General features: G+C 41.4%; 1 protein-coding gene across 4 annotated transcripts in view; it reads right to left on the bottom strand.

Moving 5' to 3' along the window:
• palm3 (paralemmin 3) overlaps positions 1 to 26,849 on the bottom strand; it is a 49,079-nt gene that overhangs the window by 9,154 nt on the left and 13,076 nt on the right. For 2 of the 4 annotated variants that reach the window (XM_017430505.3, XM_017430502.3), the window contains exons 2-3: positions 6,330 to 6,382; positions 4,094 to 4,174 (exon numbers count right to left, since the gene is read on the bottom strand). In XM_017430505.3, the coding sequence (XP_017285994.1) occupies positions 4,094 to 4,174; positions 6,330 to 6,374 (126 nt within the window). In that variant the 5' untranslated portion in view covers positions 6,375 to 6,382. Of the gene's footprint in view, positions 1 to 4,093; positions 4,175 to 6,329; positions 6,383 to 20,055; positions 20,461 to 20,555; positions 20,609 to 20,716; positions 26,784 to 26,849 lie in introns of those variants that run through there. The other 2 variants (XM_017430503.3, XR_005232967.1) reach the window with 2 other exon arrangements.

Here is a 26,849-nt window from a genome sequence, read left to right as displayed (position 1 = left end):
TGAGAGAACATACAAAACCCTATTCAGTACTCTAGCAATCCAGTACTCAAAAGAATGATCAAATTATTGTAGATGAGTGTTGCTTGTGCCCTTTGGTATAAATGATTGTTTTCTTGTTTACTTATTACATACCACTTGGTTGATAGTACAGGGATGAGGTGAGGAGGACAGGGAGAGAGAATAAGATGAACCAGTTAAGGAAAAAAAGAACTTGTTGGACCATCAAAAACGGCTTTTTATTGCCCTCATCTATTGGAGCGAAGTTGACACGTTTTTACAGGTTTTGTGGGTGTAAAACTGCACCGATCTAAGAACCTGCTGGTTATAGTGACATTACATAAGCAAGGTGTTGACATTCAGATTCCTACCAACCTCAAGTGTGTTACATTTACTGTATTTACCTCACAGTTGACCTACAGTGTTTGTTTGCTTTATTTATTTAAAGATTACACCGTAGTACTTTAGCTCACTAAAGAATGTTGTAGAACTACTGTGTGCAAAGAGAGAGAGAGGAGGATAGAGGACAAAAAGGAGGAGCAAGGCCTGAAAGAAAAGGATAAAAAAAAAAAATAGGCTTAGAGCAACAAAAAGCCTTCTATTCATATTATATTTAGCTCCATTTCATGAATGACTAGTTTTATTCTCTCTTTAGATTTTCACAAAGTAATTCACAAAAATATTTCATCTGTTTTAGCCAAAGGGTTAATGTCAGCTGCACCCCTAAAAGTCAGGCCGTAAAACTACAGGCTTCAGCAACTAACTGTGGGTCTTTGACTACAATCAACATTTAGCACCATATCAGTGCCTGGCATCTAATTTGTCAGGAGTTCGATTTCATGGTATTACACCAAGAAGGGCTCTCTGCAAGATGTGGCGTGCCTCGTTTTGTAGGCTTGACGACGTGCAGGAAACAACACACCCATCATCCATACAGTAAACACTTTACGGTAAAGTGAGCGAGTAAATAAGTGAACATTTCAAACACTGCCAACTTCATGAAGCTCACATATCAGGAGGGTCATTAATAAACCATGTACATTTTGCAATATTTGGCTTTCAAAGTTATTCAAAAATACTACTGAGCGACAGTTTGAGTTGTATGTTTGATATTTAACACTGCATTTAATACACTGACGTATTTACTACTAACAGGAGTCTCTTACTCGCGTCCCAATTCCTGATTATTTTCCAAACAGTAATACTCTTTTTAGGAATGTGCAGGGTAGATACTGAAACTGTAAACTAACTGCTGTTGCAAAGACATTCAAAGGCATTTATGTTGGCCTGCATGTCAGAAAAAAAACAAAACAAAAAAAAAGCAAGGGCTGCAGGATGGCTTAATAGATATGACAGCTGCTCTGCAATCACTGACCTTGGCTGAAGAGTTTCCACATGCATCTGTTTTTATAAAGTGCCCTTGAGTTAGACAGTTTACTCTGGGGAAACCAGTCTAAAGCTACAGTCCTAAAGTGAAGAATTCATCTGCAAGGAACTTTTAATTAAAGTAATCGAGAAATATAGCCACCAATAAAACACTCTCTTTCCAAGCACTTGCATTAAATACCCTTTCTCCAACTGTGTAAACCCAAGCTTTTTGTGAAAAATCCATTTTATGGGACCATACTCCCTAGATTTTGCTACTGTAGCTACAGTGGATAAAAAATGTCTACACACCTCTGTTAAAATGTCAGGGTTTTGTAATGTGAAAAAAGAATCCATGATAATCATTTTAAGACTTTTCCCACCATTACTGTGACATATGTGGCCAGTGTTGGCAAAAAGAGTGGACATACGCACAGGCTGCAGTGCAAAAAAACATGAAGATATTAATTTTTGTCCTGATCGAGTAACTAAAATAGTATATAATCTTTCTAATTTACCTTTAAATTGAAGTTTTCTAACAGGTACGTCTTCAGAAATAATCCTTTTAATTCTAATCCTTTTAATTTCCTTTAAAATTATATTTCTTTCTCTGCCGGCTGCTGTAGTGCCAGGAAATTCATTCAGAAATTGTTTGGCAACACTGTGCAGCTTGGGGATTCCCCTTTTTAAATATAGGACTGGAACTCCTGATGGCATCACTCCAGCCTAATAAAAGTCGAGTTCTCAAACTGGCACTCGTAAACAAAACTAGCTTGTTGCCAGGCCAGGAGATGAATTTTAGCAAACTCATGTATCATTTTCACGCTTTTGAGATGGAGAATTTGAAAATACTAACAACTCAACATTGAAAAAAACGACTTGGATGTATGCCTGGGGTCATCGCCATTGTGAAAAGTAAAATTCATCTTCAGCTTTCCAGCAGACACCTCAGCATTTCAGGTCAAAATAAGTAAGTATTTCAAACTTTTCAGCATTTCATCCAATTTGACTAAAATTGTTCAGTTTCAGCTGAAGAAAAACAACTCCACAGCATGATGCTGCCACCACCATGTTTCACTGTGGGTATAGTATTCTTTTGGTGATCTACAGTCTCGTTCCTGCACCAAACACACCTCTTGGAACTGTGACCAAAAATGTTCAACTTCAGTTCATCAAACCAGAACACATTTTATTACATTATAGGGAGACTTGATATGTATTTTACCAATATTTAGCTGGATTGGGATTTTTTTTTATTTAAAAAGACATTTTGTACCCCATAGTTCAGACATATTAAAACACACAGGAGACTATTGTCACATGTAGTACCCAACCAGTACTTGTCAGGATTTTCTGCAGCTCCTTCAGTGTTGCTGTAGGACTCTCTGCAGCCTCCCTGACCAGTTTCTGTGATGTCCAGATCGCCGTCACTGTCATTCCATATTTTCTCCACGTCTTGATGACAGTCTTTACTGTGTTCCGTTGGATATCTACAGGAGAACGGTTCTGTAACCCTCTCCTGACTGATTCCTTTTGGTGCTTTGTGAGCTCTCTGTGAACCATGGGTTTTGCTGTAAAATGTAGCCGATTGAACTGATCGGGGAAATTTCATTAGGGCAGCTAAACTTTATTTCAGGTTGATAAAAGTCTTTTTTTTTAATGATGGCAGGTGCATTCCAAAAAAGGAAGGAGGGCAGTAACAAAATGAAACAATGCTTTGACAAAATATTAGTTTAAGGATGTGCACACCTATCCTACCAGCTTAACATTTTTTTTATTTTTTTGTTTCTTTACCTACAGCTTTTTTCCAGTTGAATTGCACAGCATAGATGTAACAGTCACAGTAAAGAGGATTTGTCAGGGTTTTAATTTTTTTACATCACGAAAACGTGGAGACTTTTCAGATCCACTGTACCTACTTTCTGCAGCTAGAAGTGTCTCAATACCATCTCTGTTCTTGTGCAGCTCAGAACAGGCCTGTCTCTGTTCCCTTTCCTGTGCTGGACTCAGACTTCTCCTCACTTCCCTGCAGCTCAGCAGCTCCAAATACAGCTGCTGCTCCTACTTATCAGCACATATTTGTATCCATACCAAGGTTGGGGTCAATAGCAAAGCAAACAAATAAAACTAACGGCTTTAATAACAATGTCCCCTCTGAGAGAGCAAGCACGAGTACTGTCGTGCAATATTTACAGTCTGACGCAACTTCTGTTAGTAAGATTGCAATTCAAATTTGGAGCGCTGTGAAAAAACCCATGCGCAGATAAAATGACTGCGTAGGCAACACTGTCCTACATTATCCCACCGGCACATACACACGCAAGCATACCTGCATAAACCAAAAAAGAAACAAAACCCCTATATTGGACGTTTTTTCCTCGCAATTTGAGGAATGCGCCTCGGGGCGGCAAAACACAGAGGAGTAGGAAGTGGGAACGCCAGTCTGGAAATGATGTGAAAACAATAGAGCCGCTCTGTGACTTGCAGAGTGAGGAAACATTCACATAAAACTGATTTCAGCAAAGGAAGGCCGGCTTCCAGGTTTCCAAGAAACCAGCTGGACCAGGAAGTGAGGCGGGTTACACGTACAGGTCAGCTGTGTGTGTGTGTGTAAAAAAGATCTACATGCACACAAGTAGAAATGAGTCTGCAGGTGATTTCTCTTGAGTAAAATGAGTTCGGACTTCACATGTGTTTGTAAGTATGTGTGTAATGAATAAGTGTGTCAGACCTTAAGCTGCTGTTGTCTAAGCCTCTCATCCTCCTGTTCTCTTCTGGCTCTGTCCTGCTCCTCCTGCAGCCGACGCTTCTCCTGAAAGACAACAAGGAGGTGGAAAAGAGAGAGACAAGGCAAACTGAGATTTGGAAGGGCATTTCTTTTAAAGAGCGAGGTCAATTTAATGACGATTAACAGAAGATCATAAAACTTAGCTAATGTTAAATGTAGCCATGATTCACTCTGGGGATGGTGTTCTCAAAGTCAAGTCAAGTCAGATTTATTTATATAGCACTTTTCAGCCACAAGGCGGTCCAAAGTGTTTGAAGTGCTCAAGGTAATGAGTTAAAGTGTTTGAGTTGTGTCATGTGCAGCTTTCTTTTGATTGGTTAAAAAGATTTTTTTTCTACAAACACTATCTATCCATTCTCAACCTTTTCCATTCAAGGTTAGGTCGCAAGGGCAGCAGGTCATGGAGAGAAGTGCACAGGTCCCTCTCCACACTCTCTACCTCATCCTGGGGGGAATTCACTCCATAGTTTTGAGTCTTCCGTGGTCTTTTCTCAGCAGGACGTGCCCAAAGCACCTTCAAGGGGAGGCGAGTCGATCACCTGATTAGGTGATCGACTCACCTCAGCTGAGTCCTTGCGATGCGAAGTGAGCAGCAGCTCTACTCTGAACAGCCCCCACCTCGAGACAGAGCTCGTCAGCTGAGACCATCCAAGCTGACTCACTTCTCATTTTGTCTCCGCAATCTCGTTCTTTTTGTCAGTAGCCATATCTCATGACCACAGGTGAAAGTTGGAACGCAGATAAACCAGTAAGTCTCTGGCTCCATTCCACCACCACTTGTGAACAAGAATCAATGATAATTAAACTCCTCTGCATATCTGCTGAATTCTCCTTGCCAAGTCATTGAATTTACATGATCTGTCCATTCTTTGTGGGTTTGTTTAAATGTTTTTATTTATGTATGTATTAAACACAACCAAACATTGCATCTGTTCTAACCTTTCTGTGGTTTGCATCAAGCTCCTTCATTTGTTGTATCCCTTGTTTAGTGCTATTGCAAACTCTTTATGTGACACTTTGATAGCACTAAGATAGCCTTTACTGAGCTAATTGACTTCTGAAGGTAATAGGCTGCAACAGACTTTGCATTTAAGGCCTGGGATTCCATGAGGGAATACAGATCACTCAGCCCCTGTCATGCTAGTTTTAAACTAAAGTCAAATTATGTTTTGTTCAAACCTTGAAAACAACATTATGCTCAGTCTCGTGTAACTTTGCGAGATCTTACAAGACATGTCAGAGTATGACTCTAATATACTACCAGAGCAAAACTAGCTCAGTATCTGTAAAACTGAATTAAAATAGACTGCGTTGGTTTTAGTTCATTAGCTGTGGTGGCCATCTTGAATTGGGTTGACTCCAAAAGTTAATCAGTTGTAGAGGTACACAGAGTTATTACTTTAAGAGTTTCATTAAAATCCATCCAGTGATTGAGGAGATATTTTGCTAACAGACACAGCCGACTCAAACAGTTGGCGGGAAAATTTTACAAACAGATGTCGGGAAATCAATTAGAGCTCGGAGAACATGTCAGGAATGTCTCCCAGCTACCACCACACCAAATTTTAGCTCAATATCTGTAAAACTGGCTGGGTTGCAGCCATTTATGTGTTGGCTGAGTTTGATTAGCTGCGACGGCCATCTTGAATTTGGGTCGACTTCAAAAGTCAATAGGTTGTAGATGCACATCCAACGATTAATTTGAGAGTTTCATTAAAATCCGTCAAGTGGTTTGTGAGAAGTTTTGCTAAAGCTAAAGACAAACAAACAAACACACACACACACACACTCAGGCACAAAACATTACTGACATTTTGCGGATGATAAACAGGGTTTCTTGTCATACTATGGGAAAACAGTACTGTTTATTTAAATAAACTTACACTTAAATGTTTTAGGACTGTACAGTGAGAAAAAAAACAACAAATATAAATGACTGATTAACACAATCACTTAAATTAAGTGTTAGTGAGAAGGTTAACTGTTTCCTAAGCACCGTAGACATTAGATAAACTCATACTGGTCAAAGCTGCTGTCATTATGGCAAACTGGTGTTGTTTTCAGGAGACCAGAAACGCCCTCGCTCATCATGCTGCACACTCAATAAAATATTTAAAATGACCAGACAGTCTCCTTACCCACATGGAGTGTGTGTGTGTGTGTGTGTGTGTCTACTCACAGCTATGGCCTCCAGTCGCTGTTTGTACTGCTCGGTCTCATCCATCCTGGCACCTGTGACACAACAACAGAGGATCGAAGGTTAGAGCGCAGAGGTTAAATAAATACAAAAAACAGCAGGATCCACGTGTTCTCGGAGTTTGTTGCTTTTTAAAAATGACCCCAGTCACTTGGTGGTGCTGAAATTATCTTCAATCTCTTCACTTCTCTTATTATCTCAACTCTGTGTTTTTATATCAGATTTTTTTTATGCAAGTGTAAAAGTTGTCTGACATCTAAAAAGTAAAAAAAGAGAAGCAAAAAAACAAAACAAAAAAAAAAACAGTCCCCAAACAACTGGAGTCTTATTTCTGCTGCATAAGAGCACAAGAAGGCAGCTGATAAGTGACAACACAGAGGCAGGAAGCTCAGGCTTTGCGATCCGCACAACCTGTAATTTGACGAGCATAAGGTAGCGAGTGCCTTCATCTTCAGAGTATCTTTGACCCACAGTCCCTCACCAAAAAATGTTGTCCTTTCCTCCACCATTAGGTTTTGAGTTTTGTCTCGACAAAGCCTGAGGCATCTGAAAGAAAGCGAGCACAGACGAGACTTTTTTTTCTCCTGCAGCTGACACTAAATGGGACAATATTAGAGCTCCCCCAAAACTCAAAAAGGTACACAAGAGACGATGGAGAGAGGAGCCAGGCATAACAAGCAACTCTGTCATTAATGAGTTCTCGCTAACGACAAAAAAACCCCAACAACAACTCTGCTCTTAGAGGCAAACTTTCCTGCTTAAAATAAGAAAAGCTAACCTTTAAGAAAGAAAACAACACTTTTTTTTTTCTTTGGGGGGTGGGGGATGTCTTTGACAAGTTTCTAAAAATCTTGCTAATGTAACTGGAGGTCATGGCCCATCCTTAGTTAGTGCTGATCCTTTTTTTGTGTCTAATAGTTGTATCTTAAAGACTAAGAAATATCACTGCATCAAAGACCACCAACTTAACATGGCAGGTTGTCCAAAAATGTCAACAATCTCCATCACTAGGGTTAACAAAGCAAACAATACACCTAAAAGCAGTTTCCAAACACAACTGGCTAGAGATGGACAGTGATTTTTGAATTGTTGAATTCCATTTAAAAGCAAAGGCAAATTTGAAAGAATAACTTGGCCGTTATGCCGTTTTTGTTTTTTGTTTTTTTCCACACAGCAAATTGTTTCCTAATGGTGCTTTTCCAGTCGGGGTCATTATTTTGACACCACGTCCACCCACATCCACCCGTTTTCGAAAAAAATAAAAGGGATACAACTTAGAGCGCCTCCAATGTCTTTATCTACCAGCGTAGTTTATTTTGAAAGGATTACAAAATGGAAACGATGGTCACAGGTAGTGCTGGGCGATATAACGATACATATCGTGGGGACGATAGAAAAGTGTCTATCGTGATATATTTTCTTCTACCGTCTCTATTGTTTCTATCGTCTCTATAGTTTCTGTCGTTTCTATCATAATTGTATCAATGATTCATGTAAATATTTCATAACGTAGGCTACGACGAATGTATTAGTGTTGTCACTCTGCATACATTCAGTTTATATAAGTGATAAATAATAAGAAAAAATAACTATTTTGCGAAGAACCTCCGTTTTGCGACATGACGCTGCTTTACGGCAGCGGCTTTCTGTGCGGCGCGNGTGTTTTCACCATAAGTGCTGAAAGATGGAGACNCANGAAGTATCAAACCCGGGGTCGCAACAAGTAGAGACAGCTAGCAGGCAGCCCAAGAAGAAAGACTTTTACCAAAACGAGGGGGACGTCTGTGATTTGGTTCAAGAAGTCCGACACAGAGCAGAAAAAGGTAATATGCTAACTCTGCTAATGCTAATGCTAACTCTGCTAATGCTAATGCTAACTCTGCTATTAGACTGTTTTCTCATCTGACGCCAACACAACAAACCTCTTCTATCACTTAAAGAAGAACCACGAAAAAGAATATTTAACAATCCAAAAAGTGCAAGGTCAAGCAAGTTGTAAAAGAGCCGAGGAAAGTTGCGAAAAGTGAAACTATAGCCGGCCGAAGATAATGGAGTCTGTTGTCATTTGATACTGTTACGTCGTAACAGGTACATATATATTGCTGCACTAAAATGCCGCAAATCTCATTTGTGAAAGTTCAGTTAAATGTCACTTTGAAATAAAACTTGAAAAAGGTAAGAAATTAGATTATTTTTTCATATTTTTCAGAGAATAACTGACAACGTACGTAATTGGGGTATATCATGATATATATCATTATCGTGATATAAAATTATCCATATTGTGATATAGGATTTTTTCCATATCGCCCAGCACTAGTCACAGGTGAGCTCAGCATTACTGCCAGAATATGTGCATCCCCCTCCACAATGCTCCATCAAACTGGTGAAAATGAAAGTAAAATAAAGGACCCCGGCTAGCAGGATTAGCAGCAGGACACGTCTCTGTTTCATTAGAGGGGTTTTTAGCTACAGGACCTGGGGTGAGTAAAGTAACCTTTAATTCGACTGTGTGAACACACTCATTTTTCAGCAAAAACATGAAACAGACACCAGTCCTAAATCTTAAAGCGGCAGTTAAGATCAACTCTTTCTCTGCTTTTAAACACTTCGATGTTGTCAAAGAAATATCAGATAATTATTGGACAAATTCAAAGGTTGTTTTTGCCTAAAATGCACATCCCTACAACCAGCAAGACCTATATAAAAAAGGTCAATTCTGCAGTGGCATACCTATACAGTGGCACTGCCTTTATGCAATAAAAACATAGAAACCTGAAATTCAGGAGAATGACTTGCACACACCAATGCTTGGCCACAGAGCCCGTTTCTCCTAAAACACCTTCCACATTCAGCCACACAATCTACAAATGAGGTCTCTCATTTCTCCCCAGAGGGGGAACTCAGTACAGCTCGGGCTATTGTTGTTCCTCCAGTGTGGTAGATCTTCCAGGCCCTTTGAGGGTGTTAGTTATCACAAAGAGAAACCTCATCTTCCTGATGCCAGAAGGGCCCTTTCTGGCTTCCTCCAGGTGTAGGGTGGTAAGTGGGGGTCACGAAAGAGAAAGTCCCACACAAAATGCTATGAAAGCGCGAGTGAGCTTTATTTGGAAAGAAAAACCAAGAAGGATAAAAGAAGACGAGGGAAGAGGAAACAATCTGATGGGGAATCAACCTCTAGCGTGCCTTTCATCATACGCCTCGCAAAAAAAAGTTTAAGAGAGGGGAAAGATGCGAGAATGCACTTATTTATACACACAATACATATAGAGAAAAAGATTGGAAGATGGAAAAAATACAATGTTCAAGAGCAACAGAGGTGGAAAATGACAAAATCTTTTTGTGGAAGGGGTTTGAATGACTAGAGGTGCTGTGACAGCTTACTGTAAGCCTCCTTAGGGAGTGAAGGCTTGCATCTCATCAGGGCTCCAGGAGAACGCCTAGAATAGCAGCCCGAGATAAACAAGCAAACACAAACGGAGGCTTTGATGAGGAGGTATCGAGCAGCTCCCTGTGGACACGCACCGACTTCAATAATTAGGCGCGATACAGGAGGATGGAGAAGGGAGGGCTGACAAAGTCAAAAAGTTAAAGAGACTGGGAAAGTAGAGGTGGTTTGAGTGAAGAGCAGCAGGGGGGAGAGAAAAGATGAGGGGGCCACGATACGTGGCAGCTGGTTTAGAGTGCAGATCCCTTCATGATAACACACGGGGACGGATAACATGACAGACAGAACCAAGAGCTCTGAGAGCTGGAGATTAAAGACGTTTGTTTTGTATTTTTTCAGAGGATCCTGATCATTATCAAGCAATTTCAACTAGGTCTGTTTACAGCAAGAACTGTCATTAATATGCCCTTTGCATTACAAACTCAATTCACATTCACATTTTACTCTGCCTGTTAATTATTACCTCAGTATAAGAAGAAAATGTTTCAGTGCTAACATAAAGATTATATATAAAAAAAATGGGAGGCTGTGGTAGCTCGGTGGTCAGTGCCGCGGTCTTGTAATTGAGGCTGCAGGTTTGAGCCCAGGTTGCGGCAGGAAGAGCATCCGGCGTGAAACAATTGCCAAATCTAACGTGTGAGTTTTGCTCGCTGTGGCAACCTCTAAAGAAGGGAGCAGCTGAAAGAACAACAACATAAGATTTTATGAAAATGAATACAATACCTTAAATAAAACAATATAATACTGGAAATAAACAACAAAAGACAGTGTCACACCACTGAATCCAATAAACAGTTAAAACACATCTAATATATATATATATATATATATATATATATATATATATATATATACATTGAAGATTATCTAATGTAAAACGACTCATCTCTGCATGAGTTGCATGGCTTGAAAAATTCTTTGAAAAATGTAAACAAAAACCATATATATATATATATATATATATATATATATATATATATATATACATTGAAGATTATCTAATGTAAAACGACTCATCTCTGCATGAGTTGCATGGCTTGAAAAATTCTTTGAAAAATGTAAACAAAAACTATATTTTAAGCCCTTTTTTAAGTTTAGAATTAAACATGCTCAAATGAGTTGTATATTACAACTTAAAAAGTAAGCCCCATGTCATTACATACAGCTGTAGTCCATTACACGGACTACAGCTGTATAAGCTTGTTTTGTACATGATATTAACTTTAATAGTACTTGGGTCATCTTGATGGTCCTTAAGTTATCAAATAAATATCAATCCAAACAATCGTTTACACTGTTTATTCCTCCACCATGAATGTCGGGTCGCAGTGTTTTGATATGTGCGTTTAGCATCGCAGAGTCAGGTCCAGAGTCCAGTTCAAGAAGCAATTCATCACAGGATGGAGGACTGAGACACAGGAGACCAGAAGAGAAATAGATGGGAGGGAGAGCGGCCAGGAATTCAAGATTGTGACAGAAACCTTATTACTATTACTTCCTCTAGATAGTCAAGTTTATTGTCTTCTCGGTGCTCCAGCAGAGCCAATTTGAGGGTCTTACTAAAGCATTCAGTAAGTAGTAGCACAATTTTCTCTTCCAATTACCACTACACATTTGGACCCTCAGTCAGGGACTTTTCTTTTTTTTTGGAACCAATGGAATGACAAGTTTGTTTTGTGCCTTTGTGATTGATTAAGTCCATTGCACAGCCATTTTGATGATGTTAGATGGAAATTCCCCACTTTTAACAGGAGCCACACAGCATCACTTTAAACTAACGAAGGAAGCTTTCCGTACAACACGAGGAATACAACATGAGGGATAGTTTTCTCTAACGTAAACTGCATGGGCTTGAAAAGATAAAACGAAGTACTCCAAAAACAAAAAAAAAAAAAAAAAAGGAGGGAAGGAAAAACAACAGCAATATTAAACCATGGATACAAACTGACACCAGTCAGCAACACGGAGAATCAGGAAGATATTTTTACATAAAAAAATTAAAATATCCCTATAAGACTCCTTTTTATGAAGCAGCGCCCATGTTACAAAACTAATCAGAAAATGTTTTATGCCGAATTATTTGATTTGATCATAAATCTTTGCACCTTAACTGTGAATTTTCACACACCTCCCACCATCGTCTTGTGAAGCTGAAAAAGGACGTCGCTTTATAAATGTGCTGAGGGACAGAACAGAAACGTCACAGAACCCTTGCCTCTGTTAGTCTCACTGAATCTGACACGCCTCAGAAGCCGGCAGCAGCAGTTAAAAACCAACAAGGCATACGGTCGTGAACATAATTCAGCCACCATTAATACTAGTCCTTTTTCGAAGGACGCCCAGATCATTTACATTACAAAAGCTTTGGCTTTTAACGCAATCAACTTCTGCTCTGTATAAATACTTGCAGGGTGAGCACATTATAGGCTGCCCGAGCTCAGAGCTTTGAAAACCTGCCACAACACAATAGCTCCCACACTTTCTCCAGTCACACAATAGACTCAGGTCAGGGCGATCTAAGACCCTGCTCACATTTGATATCATCATCTGTGACCTGGTGACTGAATATCAGTTAACCTGCTCTGTATACAAATAGCCTACATCCCACAGTCAGCTGTCAAACAAGATAAAGGCAATCTAATGATCAAGTTTTAGATTAACAACTAAAAGAATCACACTCAGTAAACAAGTGCTGTGTATCGAACCTGTTCAGTGAGGCCATCAAGAGGGTTTAATCTGCCATGATGGACAATAAAATGTACTGAGTACAGTGCACACATCAATCTTTTAAAACTACTCCTATTTCCTACCTTTTAACTGTTTACTTAATGTATATTGTAGTTTTTTTTTCTGCAATGGTTGCTTCAGTATTGTTGACAGTTAAATAAAGTGATTGAAAACCCTTTTGGCCTTAGACTACTTGATGTAGAAAGGGTTTTCTAGTCAGGGGTGGAAATTAGCACCTGCCACTGGCCAAATGCGGACAAGTTTATGAAGTGACGGGTCAACTTGATCAACCCACAAGCTGCAGTGGCGGGTTTGCAATTTGAGCAGAAAAAAAAGGCATTTCATTTGTACAACTGACCTGTCAGAGACAGCAACACTGATGTCATTATCAGTAGAAGAAGAGCTGAACAGCAGCAGCAGAAAAAAAAAAAACAGCTGTGGTATTTCTGGTCTAAAGCAGATGCAGATATTAGCAACTTTTCTAAAAGCAGCCAACTGATGAAACTTAAACAGTGTTTTTTTGTTGAGACAACAGCGAGTTAAGTGACTTTGATAACAGTTTAGGGGCTCCTTTTTGTGTGGATACAGGGCTGAAACAATAAAACAAATACCATTCCCATGTAGATGAGCCTTATTGATAACTTAAGAAGATACATATTTTGGTGATTTACTGAAAATGGTTACTAGCAGCTCAACTGCAGTAACAGTGGGGTTCATGATGTGCCTCCTGGACATCCAGTTGCCTCTCAGGCTTCCTGCAAACTGTCAGCATGGTTGCTTTAAAGGCATTCTTCTCATCATATAGCAAAGGAATGTGGCGTATACTTGCCATTCAATGCATGTGTGCGTGTTTATACAACAATGTATATTTGCTCAGCGGGGTGTCAGGAGGTCTATATGCAGGGTGCTAGCTTAGTGACATTAGCTCTGTGGGAACAGATGGGAGAGCAGAAGGGGATTTGGAATGCAAACTATAGGAATCAGAGTATCACAGCTCACAGTTCGAGGTTGTCCCCTACAGAACAAGCATGGCATAATATCATCTATAAGGGAGAATGGAAAAACTTGGAGTGATTTTGTTGTTTTCAACCCAAGAGGTTTTCTTTCATCCATTTTTAGATGAAAAAAAGCCAAAAGAACCTAAAATATAAAAAAACATAAAGGGCTACCTTTTAATCACATAAAGAAAAGTCTTGACATTTTTACCGAGCACAAATAGAACAAAAGCCAAAGCATTTGCATTTTATTTTCTTGGAATCTGAACAGACTGTAGGAGAGCCAATCAGCACAACGTGTTAGCTGACAGGTAGCACTTATATACCACTCTCCTCTCGTGTTGGTTTATAATAGGTGGTCTATACCCCACAGCACTGGTGGTGTGCTCTTTTCATGAGAGCACATTTTACTAGAAAGGTAAGAGTACGGGGTCACTGACTGGGATTTCACAAGGACACATAGCAGCTGCAGTGAAGCGTGAAAGCTGAACTTTTGGTCATGAACCTGTGGCGCAAAGCACTTTTCCGGACCAGTCACTGCTGAAGAGCATTGCATTAACTTTCCTAATGAGTAACTGACTTCAACCCAGAAGCATAATTAGCTAAACACATCACAAAAACATCAGGGGCTGCAGAGAAACAGAAACGTGCAGCATCAGTTTACTGTTGCTTAAAATTTTGTCAGGAGGGGAAGCAGAATGATAGAAGAGAAACGGTCTGCTAAAATACAACTTGCACTGGGTTTTAAATTAGCTCTGGGGGCAGAAAGGGTCATTAAAAGGCCACCCAGTGATTTTTTTTAACTGTATGATAATTATGCTGCTGTTAGGCTGCTGCCCACCCTGCTTCTCAAAAAGCTGTAGTTTTTGAGAGGTTTCTTGGGGTCACGGAGGTGGGAGATCACTGGAAATACAGAGTCTGAGGACAGAGTGGGAAGCACTGGGTTCAGATTTCTGTGCCTTTGGTTTTATTAGCTTTAATATTTAATCCAAAGGCATCGCTATTAAGACTGAAACTAAACGTTCGTTTTGGATGGTTTCCTATTTCCTGATCTGTGAGACTCGGAGCAGAAAGGGGGGGGGGGACGACAATTCAAGGCCAGTGCAAATTAAAAATATCCTCCCACCCATGTGTTTAGGAACAGGAAAGGCACAAACATTGTCCTCCAGACGATTAGCAACAGAACATGCGGCCGTATGATCTCTGAACCGCAGCATCCTTTGCTGTCGTCAGCGGCTGTCGCTCAGGAAGAGGCTGACTCATGTAGCCGGCACAGTGCATAACACATTCCTCGATGGAACCTATCAGCTGCAGACGGGGAAATCAAAGAGGCGCTTTCTAGTTTGAGGGATGGACAGAGGGAATAATTGCAAGGAGCTTCTTCATCAGCTATTGATTTTTAACTGTTTTACAGACTCTGCAGCAAAATTCACTGTACTGGAGATGGATATCCTGCCGATCAAGATAGAAAAAAACCTCACATGCAGTGGGAAGTTGTGTACATGCACGTGTGTGTGTCTGTGTGTGCGTGTACGTGTGGGTGGTATGGGTGGAATTTGTGTATCTTGGATGGCACTGCTGAAACAGCACAAGGCCAAGTTCTTCTGATTGACAGTCCAGGTCGGAGGAATGAAAACACATCGGACATGCATTCCAGTGCTCTGTGTGTGTGTGTTTGTGTGTTTGCATCAGAAAACATTGGAAGATAAAGTGCCAAGTGAGTGTGGCTCCTACTTTAGAGCACAAACTGAAGTAGACTTTGAAGCATAGACAAGGATGATTGAAATCAAAAACAAACTTAAAGTTTTTCCAAGTCATTCATCACTGACAGCTCACCCGTCCAACGGCAGATTAATATCTAAATAACAATCAAATAATGTGAACATTCACAGGGAGTTCCTCTACCAATCACGTTTTTATCTCTGTGTTTACTTTTGTACACCTATAGTAAGCCTCAGAAAAATGATCACAAGGGAGCACATGCGTTCAAAAGCATCAAAGGCATTACTGAGAGGCAATATCAAAAGAAATCTACCAGGTCCCTGTGTTCGATGGTTAGCAAGTTTAATGCACTGACTGTCTGACTAAACAGTGTTGAGTTCTGATGAAAAAGTAGCCCCTCAAAGGAGAAAATTCTTTTTGCAGCCATAAAAGGGATTGAGGGGGATCAACGTTGTTCTGTCAGGTACCACACATATAAAGGCATGCAAATGGACTCACAGCCGAGGGCATACACACGCGCACACACACATACACACACAACAGAGTCTTTGTTCAGCAGGAGGTAGGCTGATCTTAGCCTTTGCCTGCTTCTGCCCACACTATCCTACTGCAGGAATAAACAACGCTCTCCTCTCCATCTGATTTCTCTTTAGGCAGGTCAAGAAAGCATGGCGACTGAGATGTTTTCAGGTTTAACTGTTGGGTCTGTGGGGATTTTTCTTTGGTGCCTTTCCCACATTTGGTTAAAGGAATAGTCTGGTCATTTCTGAAGTGATGTTCTATCAAATAATTATCAGTAGTTAGTACCTTATAGTAGAGTAGCAGACGACTACGGTAAGACAAGACGTGGCAGACTGTGCATCGATATTAACAAAGCTTGGTGCACAAACTATAACACTGTTGAGAGACAATGCTCAGCTAATCTTGAGTTACTCATGGTCAAATGAAGATGTTTTTATCTGCCAAGAGAGTTCACTTCCACAATTATCACTGCAGTTTATATAGGTCCAGATACTAATGCAAAACTTGCTATGAAGGAACTTTATACAATCAATAGCAAACAACAGACTGCTTACCTGGAGGCTGCATTTATAATTACTAGTGACTTTAATCACTCAAACTTAGAGACAGCACTCTCCAAATTCCACCAGTATTCCACCAATACATCCCTTGCAACACAAGAGGAAATAAAACTTTGGATAATGTTTACTCAAACATTGCTGGAGCTTATACTGCAACTCCCCTCCCCCACCTTGGTTGGTCAGATCACCTTTCTTTGTTGCTCATTCCTAAATACTTACCACCTATCCAACGTGAGTAACCATCTATGACAACCATCAAAGTGTGGCCAGTGGGAACAAACTCTGTGCTTCAGGACAGGTTTCAGGACACGGACTAGAGTATATTTGCTGCACTCACACAGATATTGACACTTACACCTCCTCAGTGATGAGAAAAAAAAGCTTGACAGGGATGGACTATATCAACACCATCATCAATAATGTAAAGAAACAGGTCACCATATATCCAAACTCGAAGCCATGGATGAACAAGGAGGTGCAGCTTCTGATGAAGGCCTTCATCAGGCCTACAGCATATACAGGGCAAACCTGAGGAGGGCCATCAAAAAAGCCAAGCAATGCTACAAGCTAAAGGTAAAGGCACACTTCTGTAACTCTAACCCTCGACACATGTGGCAAGGCATCCAGGCCATCAGTGACAACAAACCCAGCAATTCCACCCTGACAATTACAGATGTCACTTTCCTGAATAGGCTAAATGACTTTTATGCTCGCGTTGATAGAGACAACAGAGAGTGCGCTACCAAGAACGGACCCCTTGTAGACCACTGACCTCTCACACTCACCTCTGTAGAAGCCTACACCACACTGAGTCAAATCAATGCATGTAAGGCTGCCGGACCAGATGGCATCCCTGGGCACATACTCAGAGCATGTTCAGAGCAACTCAAAGAAATCTTTACAAATATCTTCAATTTGTCTCTAGCCCTAGCAACTGTACCAAAATGCTTTAAAACCACCTCCATTGTACCAGTTCAAAAACACTCCAGCCCAATGTGCCTGAATGACTACCACCCAGTAGCACTCACTCCTATTGTCATGAAGTGTTTTGAGCAACTGGTCCTAGCACACATGAAGAACTGCCTGCCACCTACTCTGGATCCATATCAATTTGTATTTCTATTACAGCACTAGGTAGAGGATGCGGTCTCCATAACGCTGCATTCAGTACTCACACATCTGGACAACAACTCATATGCACATATGCTGTTTATTGATTTCAAACAGCAAACTATTTGCTCACTTGCCCTCCGGCAGGCGCTTCAAGAGCATCCGGACCAAAACTAGTAGACTGAGGAACAGCTTTTTTCTCCAGAGCTGTCTCCTAATTAATTTGGTCACCCTATCAGACCCCTAATCACATCTCTGGATTTGAGACTGTACCATATTATTCACATTGTACATATCAATGTATAATATGTCCTAAAACTATACTGCACATAAATTCAAGATGCACACATTGATCCATCTGGCATATTTACAACATTTTAATCCACATATATGTCTGTACCACAACAATCTATATATCACGTATATAGCACATTCATATATTATCTATCCTACCCACATATCTGTATATCATGATCATATCTTAGTAATACAATATATACTCCAAACTTACTGTTTTATGTACTACTGGTTAGATGCCAAAAATGTATTTGTTGACTTGAATTTGTACATGTGTAATGACAATAAAATCTAATCTAATCTAATCTAATTAGCCATGACATCAGTCATAGAGTATGAAAAAATGGGCAAAATGTATTTGATGGGCTAATGGCTAACCAAACGAGGGTCAGTTGACTGAAACGTCCACAGTCTCAGCACCATTGGAATATACACCATCTATGCTCAGCACACATACATTCAAACGCATTTAGGTTTAATATTAACATTGTTATTTTATTTATTTATTTTTTGTTTGGTTAGCCATTAGCCTAGTCTGGACAAAGACTTTTACCTCTTTCTTCATACTCCAAGCTCTATGACTAAAGTTAGGGCTCATAAAGTACTAACTATTGATAGCTAGCTGACAGAGTAACACTTCAAAAATGATCAGACTATCCCTTTAAGTACACGAGCTCAGTTTCCAGGGCTGTCTCAGCACAAAGTTTAATCCCTCACTTGAATCATTAAGCAGCTGCTGCCTGTGTGAAGAATCCGAGGCTAACTTGTCCCAGCCAAATTAAAGCTCATAATCTGGATAAAAGTATTCCGCCTAATACGTTTTAATGTTTTATGGCAATAACTAATTGCGCTAAGCCAAAAGAGCATTCTTAGAAAAGACTCATTGCTGCTATATGATGTTCTAATTGTCCATAAAAGTTGCAAAGCAGTTATTTCTTACATGCCATGAACATGTGTTTGTATGTGTCAAAGACTGTATGGAAATAAAATAATGTTATTTTATGATACAGATAATTTGCAGCAGGCTCTAAAGATCTATAAATGTGACCTCTAGAAATCATGAGCACTTATATAATTTCCACAAACGATTGGACAGATTTTTTTTTTTTTTTTAGACGTTGCAGTGGCAGTAAAACAGTCTAATAATTTGTTCTACTTTTATTGAAAATGTTCAGACTGCAACACAGTCGAAGTGAAAACATGATGTATTGTCATGCGGGTTAGTTCTTCAGATTAAATGATGAGCTTTGAATCAAGGCAGTAATATATACAAATAATCATAACGGCAACGTTCACAAAATTTGTGACAAGAGTAGCGAACGTTATCACAAATCACAAATGTGGGCCTTTGGGTCCCATCGCACTTTCCACAAATAAATGATGTAAATAAAAAGTTACATTAGATGATTTATTTTTAAGTTTTGCAAGCTCTAACTCCATAGCAATTGGACCCAGAAAAAACTGGAAAAAAACTGGAAAATTTAGATCAGAAAAGAAACTGAGACGCCAAGTTTGCCTTACTGTGGCTACAGACGGATTCAATTCACAGTTTGTGCACAGATGGCTGAAGTGAGCCTGTACAGCTTCATATTAGCTGCTCCTGCCCTCTGAGCGGTTCTGATTTTGGGGAAGCTTCTGCTCACTGGTCATGTCAAAATCACCATCTGCCACATACATTTTGAATAATAGATCTGGAGGTTCCACAGCCATCAAATGCAGCGACAGAGAAAAGGTGACTGCTTAATGAATTGCTTTTCCAAAACTATGTCATCCTTTCATCAAATCAGCAGAGAAACTATAGAGATCAACATGGATGCAAGGTGAGGCTGAAGAATAAAACTCTGTCAAGCTGAAAACACACTGAGTGTGGATAAACATGCAGGATTATTCATTTCATGCTAGCGGGGGGATGATTTTTTTTTTTCTCGCATTAGATTGATTAAATGTTTTTGTATTAAATGTTATATTTAAACATTTCATTAACTATAATTACTGTACGCTTCCTGAATCACAAAATAAAAAACATATCCTCATCAACTGTATAAATATCTGAACAGCTTAGCATTTGGGTTCCTAGTAAGTTTTAATAAGTTCAACCTTTAAACCTGCATGAAGCCAGTATGTTCAGATACTAATCAGACCTGCCAGCACACACGTCCACTTCAAATGTTTTCTTTAAGGCTGAGAAAGAAAAAGTTCTGTTTTTCAGAAGACCTCTGAATGTGTAGGAATGGTTAGGAACAGTGATTAATTAGTACTCTTAAAAGTAATTGGGTTTCAATGATTCATTATCGAGTAACATTCCAGTATATTGTTAACGTTGTGACGGTTTGGCTTTTTTTTTTTTGTAATTAGCTTGTTGATTTTTGGGGTTCTTTTAAATGGGTGCCAGCCAGGTCTCCCTCCTGGCATATAGGATTCGTGTAGTTGTGGTTTTTCTTTGTTTTGTTGTTTTGTTTTAAAAACCCGTCACACAAGGACGTGCACTACAAGGTGCAAACCCTTTTCTTTTAAAATCCCGGTGAATGTAATATGCATAACCCCAAACAAAAATAAACAGGCAGAAAAAACGACTTGCAGTTTTGGCGGATGTGTATTATACAATTTTAAAGTGCCAAGTCCAGAGAAGAAAAAAAAACAACTTCAAATTCCTCCCCCCCAAGTGTCCATAAACAGAAAAAAGTCCTTTTTGTGGAGTTCACACCCCCAATGTAATTGCTCCACAGCAACAACTGTGACAACACACACAAAACACAAAATATAAGGCACTCATTACACATTACACAAAACAAAACCCCACAAATAATAATACAAAAAAGTAACTCACAGTCAGGTGGAGCTCTGATGTCACACAATGACCAACGGCATACAGCAGGCCCACTAAACAAAGATATACATTTTTTTTTTTTTATTTATTTTCTTTAAGGGGAAACTTAGTGACCCGTATGCAAATAAAGTTTGTTTAGTTTAATTTAATTTTTTACTCACAATCGGTGAGTTTAGAGAGACGCGATGACGTCACCGCCGGCACCCGCACTTCCGCGTTTGGAGCAGCACTCGTATGGTCGAGGAGCGGCTTGGATACTCGTAGTTTGTCCTTTTTTTGGCGAACGAGAGTTTTTTCCGTCTCCAGCGTTAAAACGGTGTACAAATTCGATGGGTGAGGGATTAACTGCCTTGTTAACAACGTGTTTGTGCTGAGTTGGAATCGTGGCGGCGGCTGCTGCTTCTCCCACACTGGTCCTCGAGGGAGTGACATTTTTGGAGACACGGAAGGGGAGAGCTTGAGTGGTGGCGCGAACGGCCAGCGAATGCGGTGAGTGTACGGAGGGACGGGGGCGTGCATGTTAGATGAGTTGTGAGGATGGTGTGGGCAGAGCAGGGTGAGAACTGTGCTTTTATTTTTGAAAGCTTCAGGTTGCCACATTCCCCCCCCCTTGTGAAGACCCAAATTAGTGAGGGTTATTTTTCCAATTTGTACTTGTCCTTCAGCTTCTTAATTTATGACATAATTAATTTGTTTATTCAGGATTATTTTTTTCCTGATCCGCACTTGATTTGGGACCATCATCTGTAAATCCCAGAAACTCCTCCTCGTCGCTCTCCTCATTAAAAATGGCAAGGAGTTTCCTTTGCATTTGCCTGTCCCATTCTTCAGCTGTGGGATAGCAAGTTTTCATTTGGGCCATGTGGACCACACGGAGGTCCTCTCCAGTGTCTTCAAGGACCACTTCAAAGTTCACGGGTCCAGTTCTCCGAGTAACCCGATAAGGTCCCTTCCATCTCGGAGCAAGTTTTGCGGTGAAAGACTTGTCCCCTTTTGACAGTGGGTGAGTGCGGAGCCAGACCCGATCTTTCTCTGTGAAGTCTCCATCTCGTCGGCCTTTATCATACTGTTGTTTCTGTTTTTGTCTTGCTCTTTGCAGGTTATTAGACACAAAACCCTGGAGGTCAGCAATCTGCTTGGAAGTAGCATAGGCAGCGGTATCAGGGTGGCCAAGATGCGGGCTTAACTCAGCATCGAGAGGACCTCGGAGTATGCGGCCTATGTTTAGCTCTGCTGGTGTTACTCCAGTGGACTCATGGACAGCTGTATTAAGGGCAAAACGAAACTCTGGTAAAAGTTTGTCCCAGGTTGTGTGCTTGGTGTCTACATAGGATGCGAGCATGGCCTTGATGTTACGATTGATTCTTTCTGTAAGGTTGGTCTGAGGGTGATACGCTGACGTTTTCCTTGGCAGGACGTTCCACTTCTTGCAGGTCTCCTCATAGACAGAGGACAGGAACTGTGGCCCTTGGTCAGATAAAATGTAAGTTGGAACACCCCACCGAGTTAGTATCTCTTTCACAAAGTACTGGGAAACAACCTCTGATGTGGCTTTTCGTAGAGGAAACAGCTCCACCCAGCGACTATAGTAGTCAACGAAGACTAGAAGGTAGACGTTTCCCTGGGAGCTTCGTGGAAATGGTCCCATGAGGTCTACTCCCAACATTTCCCAAGGGCCATGGACTTCAGTCTGCTGGAGCTTACCAGGAGGCTTTCTAGTGTCCGGCTTGTACATCTGACAGACTTGACAACATCGTACGTAGTCCCGCACATCCAAGCTCATCCTGGGCCAATACACCAAGGCTTGTAATCTTTTGTACGTCTTGTATCTCCCAAAATGACCAGATAATGGGTCGTTATGGTAGTGATGGAGAAGTTGTTGGCGGAGCGAAGGAGGAATATACACCTGGTAGATGGTCTTGTGGGGTAGTTTCACCACTCGGTATATTTTATCCTCCAGCACAGTATACGTGATAGTCTGGGTTTCGTCCACCTGGCCTTTTTCCATGATTTCTTTGTATAGGTCCTGGGCAAATGGATCCTGCTGTTGGGCTCTCCAGATGTTTTCATCGGTCACTTGGAGGTCTTTTGACGTGTCCCTCTTTGACCGAAGCACGACAGCACAGGTGACAGGTGGGTGCTCTGAGTCCACCACCGGGGCTCGTGACAGGGCATCTGGAACAGTATTGTACTTCCCTTTACGATACTCCACTGTGAAGGTGAACTCTTGTAGACGAAGAGCCCACCGGATAAGTCGGGTGCTAGGCTTTTGAGTTTTAAAGACCCAAACAAGGGATGAATGGTCGGTTACAACAGTAAAAAGACGCCCTTCCAGGTAATATCTCCATTTCTCGACTGCCCAAACAACAGCAAGGCACTCCTGCTCTGTGGTGGAGTAATTCCGTTCTGCTTTGTTTAGGGTCCGGCTGGCGAAAGCAAGTACCTGCTCCGTCCCTAGTCCTGTTTGTTGAGCTAGGACTGCCCCCAGGCCCACGTCACTGGCATCGGTGTATACGATGAAAGGCAGATTAAAGTTAGGATGTCCCAGGATCGGTGGAGAGGTCAAATGCTGCTTTAACGCCTCAAATGATGACTGACATGCTGTGGTCCAAATAAACTTTGCTCCTTTTCTTTTTAGGGCGTTTAGGGGCTCAGTCAGTGCGGAGAACCCGGGCACAAAACGATGATACCAGCCTGCCATTCCCAGAAATCTCTGGAGCTGCTTTATTGTCTGGGGGACAGGAAAATCTTGCACCGCCTTTATTTTTTCTCCATCCACAGCTACTCCCTCAGAGGAAACAATGTGGCCTAGAAACTTCAGAGAGGTCCGGAAAAACTGGCTCTTTTTCATGTTTACAGTCAGGTTCGCAGTACGCAACTTATCCAAAACAGCTTGAATGTCATAATGGTGCTGGGCGTAGGAAGATGAGTAAACGATGATGTCATCCAGGTATACAAAACAGATGCTTCCTCGAAGTTCTCCAAGAACCACCTCCATCAGTCGCTGGAATGTGGCGGGTGCGTTTTTTAGCCCAAATGGCATGACTTTAAATTGATATAGGCCATATGGACAAACAAAGGCAGTTTTCTCCCGGCTGTCTGGGTCCATTTTAACCTGCCAATAGCCACTGTTGAGGTCCAAGGTGGTAAAGACCTCTGCTCCTGCGAGGGACTCCAAAATTTCTTGGAGGTTCGGCAGTGGGTATGCATCGGTGTAAGTAGCTGCATTTATCTTTCTGTAGTCCACACAGAAACGAGATTTGGGATCGTTCTTTTTTGGTACTAGGACAACCGGAGCAGCGTATGGAGAGGTAGATGGCTCGATGATGTCCTGACTCAGCATTTCCTCAACATGTTCTTTTATTATCTGTAGTTTGGCTGGTGAAACTCTGTATGGCTTCTGCTTAATAGGTACATCGTTTGAAAGGTATATTTTGTGGGTCAGTACGTTTGTGCATCCCAAAGTTGTGGTACACACGTCAGAGTTTTCCTGTAATTGGCAGAATAATGATCTTTTTCCAAAATCATCCAGGTGAGCATTGGCCACGGCATTTTGGAGGAGATCTTGACAAGATGGAGCAGATATCAGATGGGCTGGAGCGACAGCGGAGAAGAATGCAAGCTGTTGACAAGGTACATTTGGCCAGGCTGCTGTCTCTTGTAAAAATGGATACTGGTGCCTTTTGTTAAATTTAAACCAATAACGCCGCTCCGAAACATCAAGCTGTAGACCAGAAAGCGATATGAAATCCAGCCCCAGTACCGCTGGGAAAGCAAGGCTTTGTGCAGGCAGGATAACACAAGGGAGAGTGATGGATTGACATCGTAAGGAGACAGTCATTTCACCCCACCCGAGTGGTTGTCGGCCCTCTCCATCAGCCAGGTATAATGGTCCTCTCTCCCAGGGCTTCAACGCTCCCTTTAGTTCTGACCACACTCTCTCATTGATTAGGGTGTAAGAAGACCCAGTGTCCAAGATGGCAGCCCCCTTCCAGGTCCCAATACTGATGGGTACCATCAGCTGGCTCGGGAGAGGACTAATATGAGAGGATGCGGAGGCTCGGTCTGGTCCTTGAGGTCCTGAGGTAGTGAGGGAACCAAGAGTGGCTGGACCATCCTGGTGGTGTGGTGGTCGGTTACTCTGCTGAGGATTGCCTTGAGGGAAAGATGTTCGGTTTGGAGCTCCTTGTGGGCAGTCAGCAGGTGAATGATTCCCTTTACAGCGCCAGCAGAATGGTGGGCGGTTGGGGTTTTGATTATAATTTGTCTTTCTTGGCTGTACTGTGTTTTCCATGTGAGTAGTGCGAGGTTCGGCGGATTTAGATGGAGTACTGGCACGCTTCCTATGCTCATAATGCACCTGATTGTCCCGGTCTCTCTCCAGCTGCTGTCCCAAGCGGACAAGCTCATCCACTGTAGTGACTCTACTGCTTCTCAGCTGACTGGCTAATTGGGGATGGATGTTCTTGAGGATCAGCTTAATGATTTCTTCCTCCCCAATGTTTGGTCTCCAGCGTTTACACAGGGACTGATACATGTACACAAAGTCTCTGATGCTCTCCTTTTCTTCCTGGACCCTGGTACGTACTCTCTCTGCAAGCTCATCCTCATAATCTTCCGAGAGGAAAGCAGCTCGGAACTGTTTTTGAAATTCTGCCCAAGTGTGGGTCTTATGCCTGGCTACATCCCACCAGTCTCTGGCTGTGCCATGAAGCACATTCCGTAATGTGGCCATCAGTTCCTCATCAGACAAAGAGTGAAGGGCCAGGTAGTCCTCGCACCTCTCCAAGTATTGAAGGGGGTCAGAGGTATCCTCTACTCTTCCATATGTGGGAAACTGCAGCTTAACAGGACTCTTCCCAACGTCTCTGCTCCTATTCACGGGCAAGAGAGAATAGCCTGGTACTACCATTTGTGTTGCGGTGTTCCCAGGGCGAGCAGTGGATTCCATTCGAGGCCTGCTGGTGAGTGTCACGGTATGTGGGATGTCCTGGTACACGGTTTGAGCTGTTTGATCCAATAATATGGTTTGGCTGGTTTGTACTTTTGCAGCGAGGTTTTCTGACATTGATTTGACTGACGAGGTGTAATGAGAGAGTTCCCCCTGGAGGCGGGTAATTTCGTCTTGTAAACATGAAACAGTTGCAGTGACCGGAGCCAGTATGGTTTGGAATTCCTGAAGCATTTCAGAGTGATGGTGTTTTAATCTCCAGCTCAGGGTTGTCTTTATTTGAGTCAGCATATGTTCAAGTTGTGTATCCATATGTTTCATTCCTTCTCTTTGTTTCTCTTCCACCAGTTCTGTCATGGTGGTTTTTATGATGTCCATCTCCCCCCTGACGCTGGACTTTACTTCCTCCATCTTTGTTTGTAGGTCCAACACCTGGGCTTGAACTCCAGATGTGGCCTGTACCGGTGCCTGAAGGACAAATGAAGGCTGGGGTGACAAGGGCGGTTGATGCCAGTCCCCTGTTAGCTCCATATCCAGGATGGAATGGGCGGTGGAGCATGCGTTGGTTTTGGGGGGCACTTCTTCCAGTGGATTCAGAAAATCCAGATCCCCTCCTGGGGTTTCTTTGTTTTGATCTTTTTCTATGTTCATTTTTTTTTTCACACTGTTTTTCATTCACCTTTATTTTTCAAGCCCCACGTTGGGTGCCATTTTTTATGTGACGGTTTGGCCTTTTTTTTTTTTGTAATTAGCTTGTTGATTTTTGGGGTTCTTTTAAATGGGTGCCAGCCAGGTCTCCCTCCTGGCATATAGGATTCGTGTAGTTGTGGTTTTTCTTTGTTTTGTTGTTTTGTTTTAAAAACCCGTCACACAAGGACGTGCACTACAAGGTGCAAACCCTTTTCTTTTAAAATCCCGGTGAATGTAATATGCATAACCCCAAACAAAAATAAACAGGCAGAAAAAACGACTTGCAGTTTTGGCGGATGTGTATTATACAATTTTAAAGTGCCAAGTCCAGAGAAGAAAAAAAAACAACTTCAAATTCCTCCCCCCCAAGTGTCCATAAACAGAAAAAAGTCCTTTTTGTGGAGTTCACACCCCCAATGTAATTGCTCCACAGCAACAACTGTGACAACACACACAAAACACAAAATATAAGGCACTCATTACACATTACACAAAACAAAACCCCACAAATAATAATACAAAAAAGTAACTCACAGTCAGGTGGAGCTCTGATGTCACACAATGACCAACGGCATACAGCAGGCCCACTAAACAAAGATATACATTTTTTTTTTTTTATTTATTTTCTTTAAGGGGAAACTTAGTGACCCGTA

This window comes from Kryptolebias marmoratus, linkage group LG3 (assembly GCF_001649575.2).
Source record: "Kryptolebias marmoratus isolate JLee-2015 linkage group LG3, ASM164957v2, whole genome shotgun sequence".
NCBI lineage: Eukaryota > Metazoa > Chordata > Actinopteri > Cyprinodontiformes > Rivulidae > Kryptolebias > Kryptolebias marmoratus.
The sequence above is the reverse complement of the archived record's forward strand: the minus strand, read 5'-3'. Positions and strand labels throughout refer to the sequence as shown.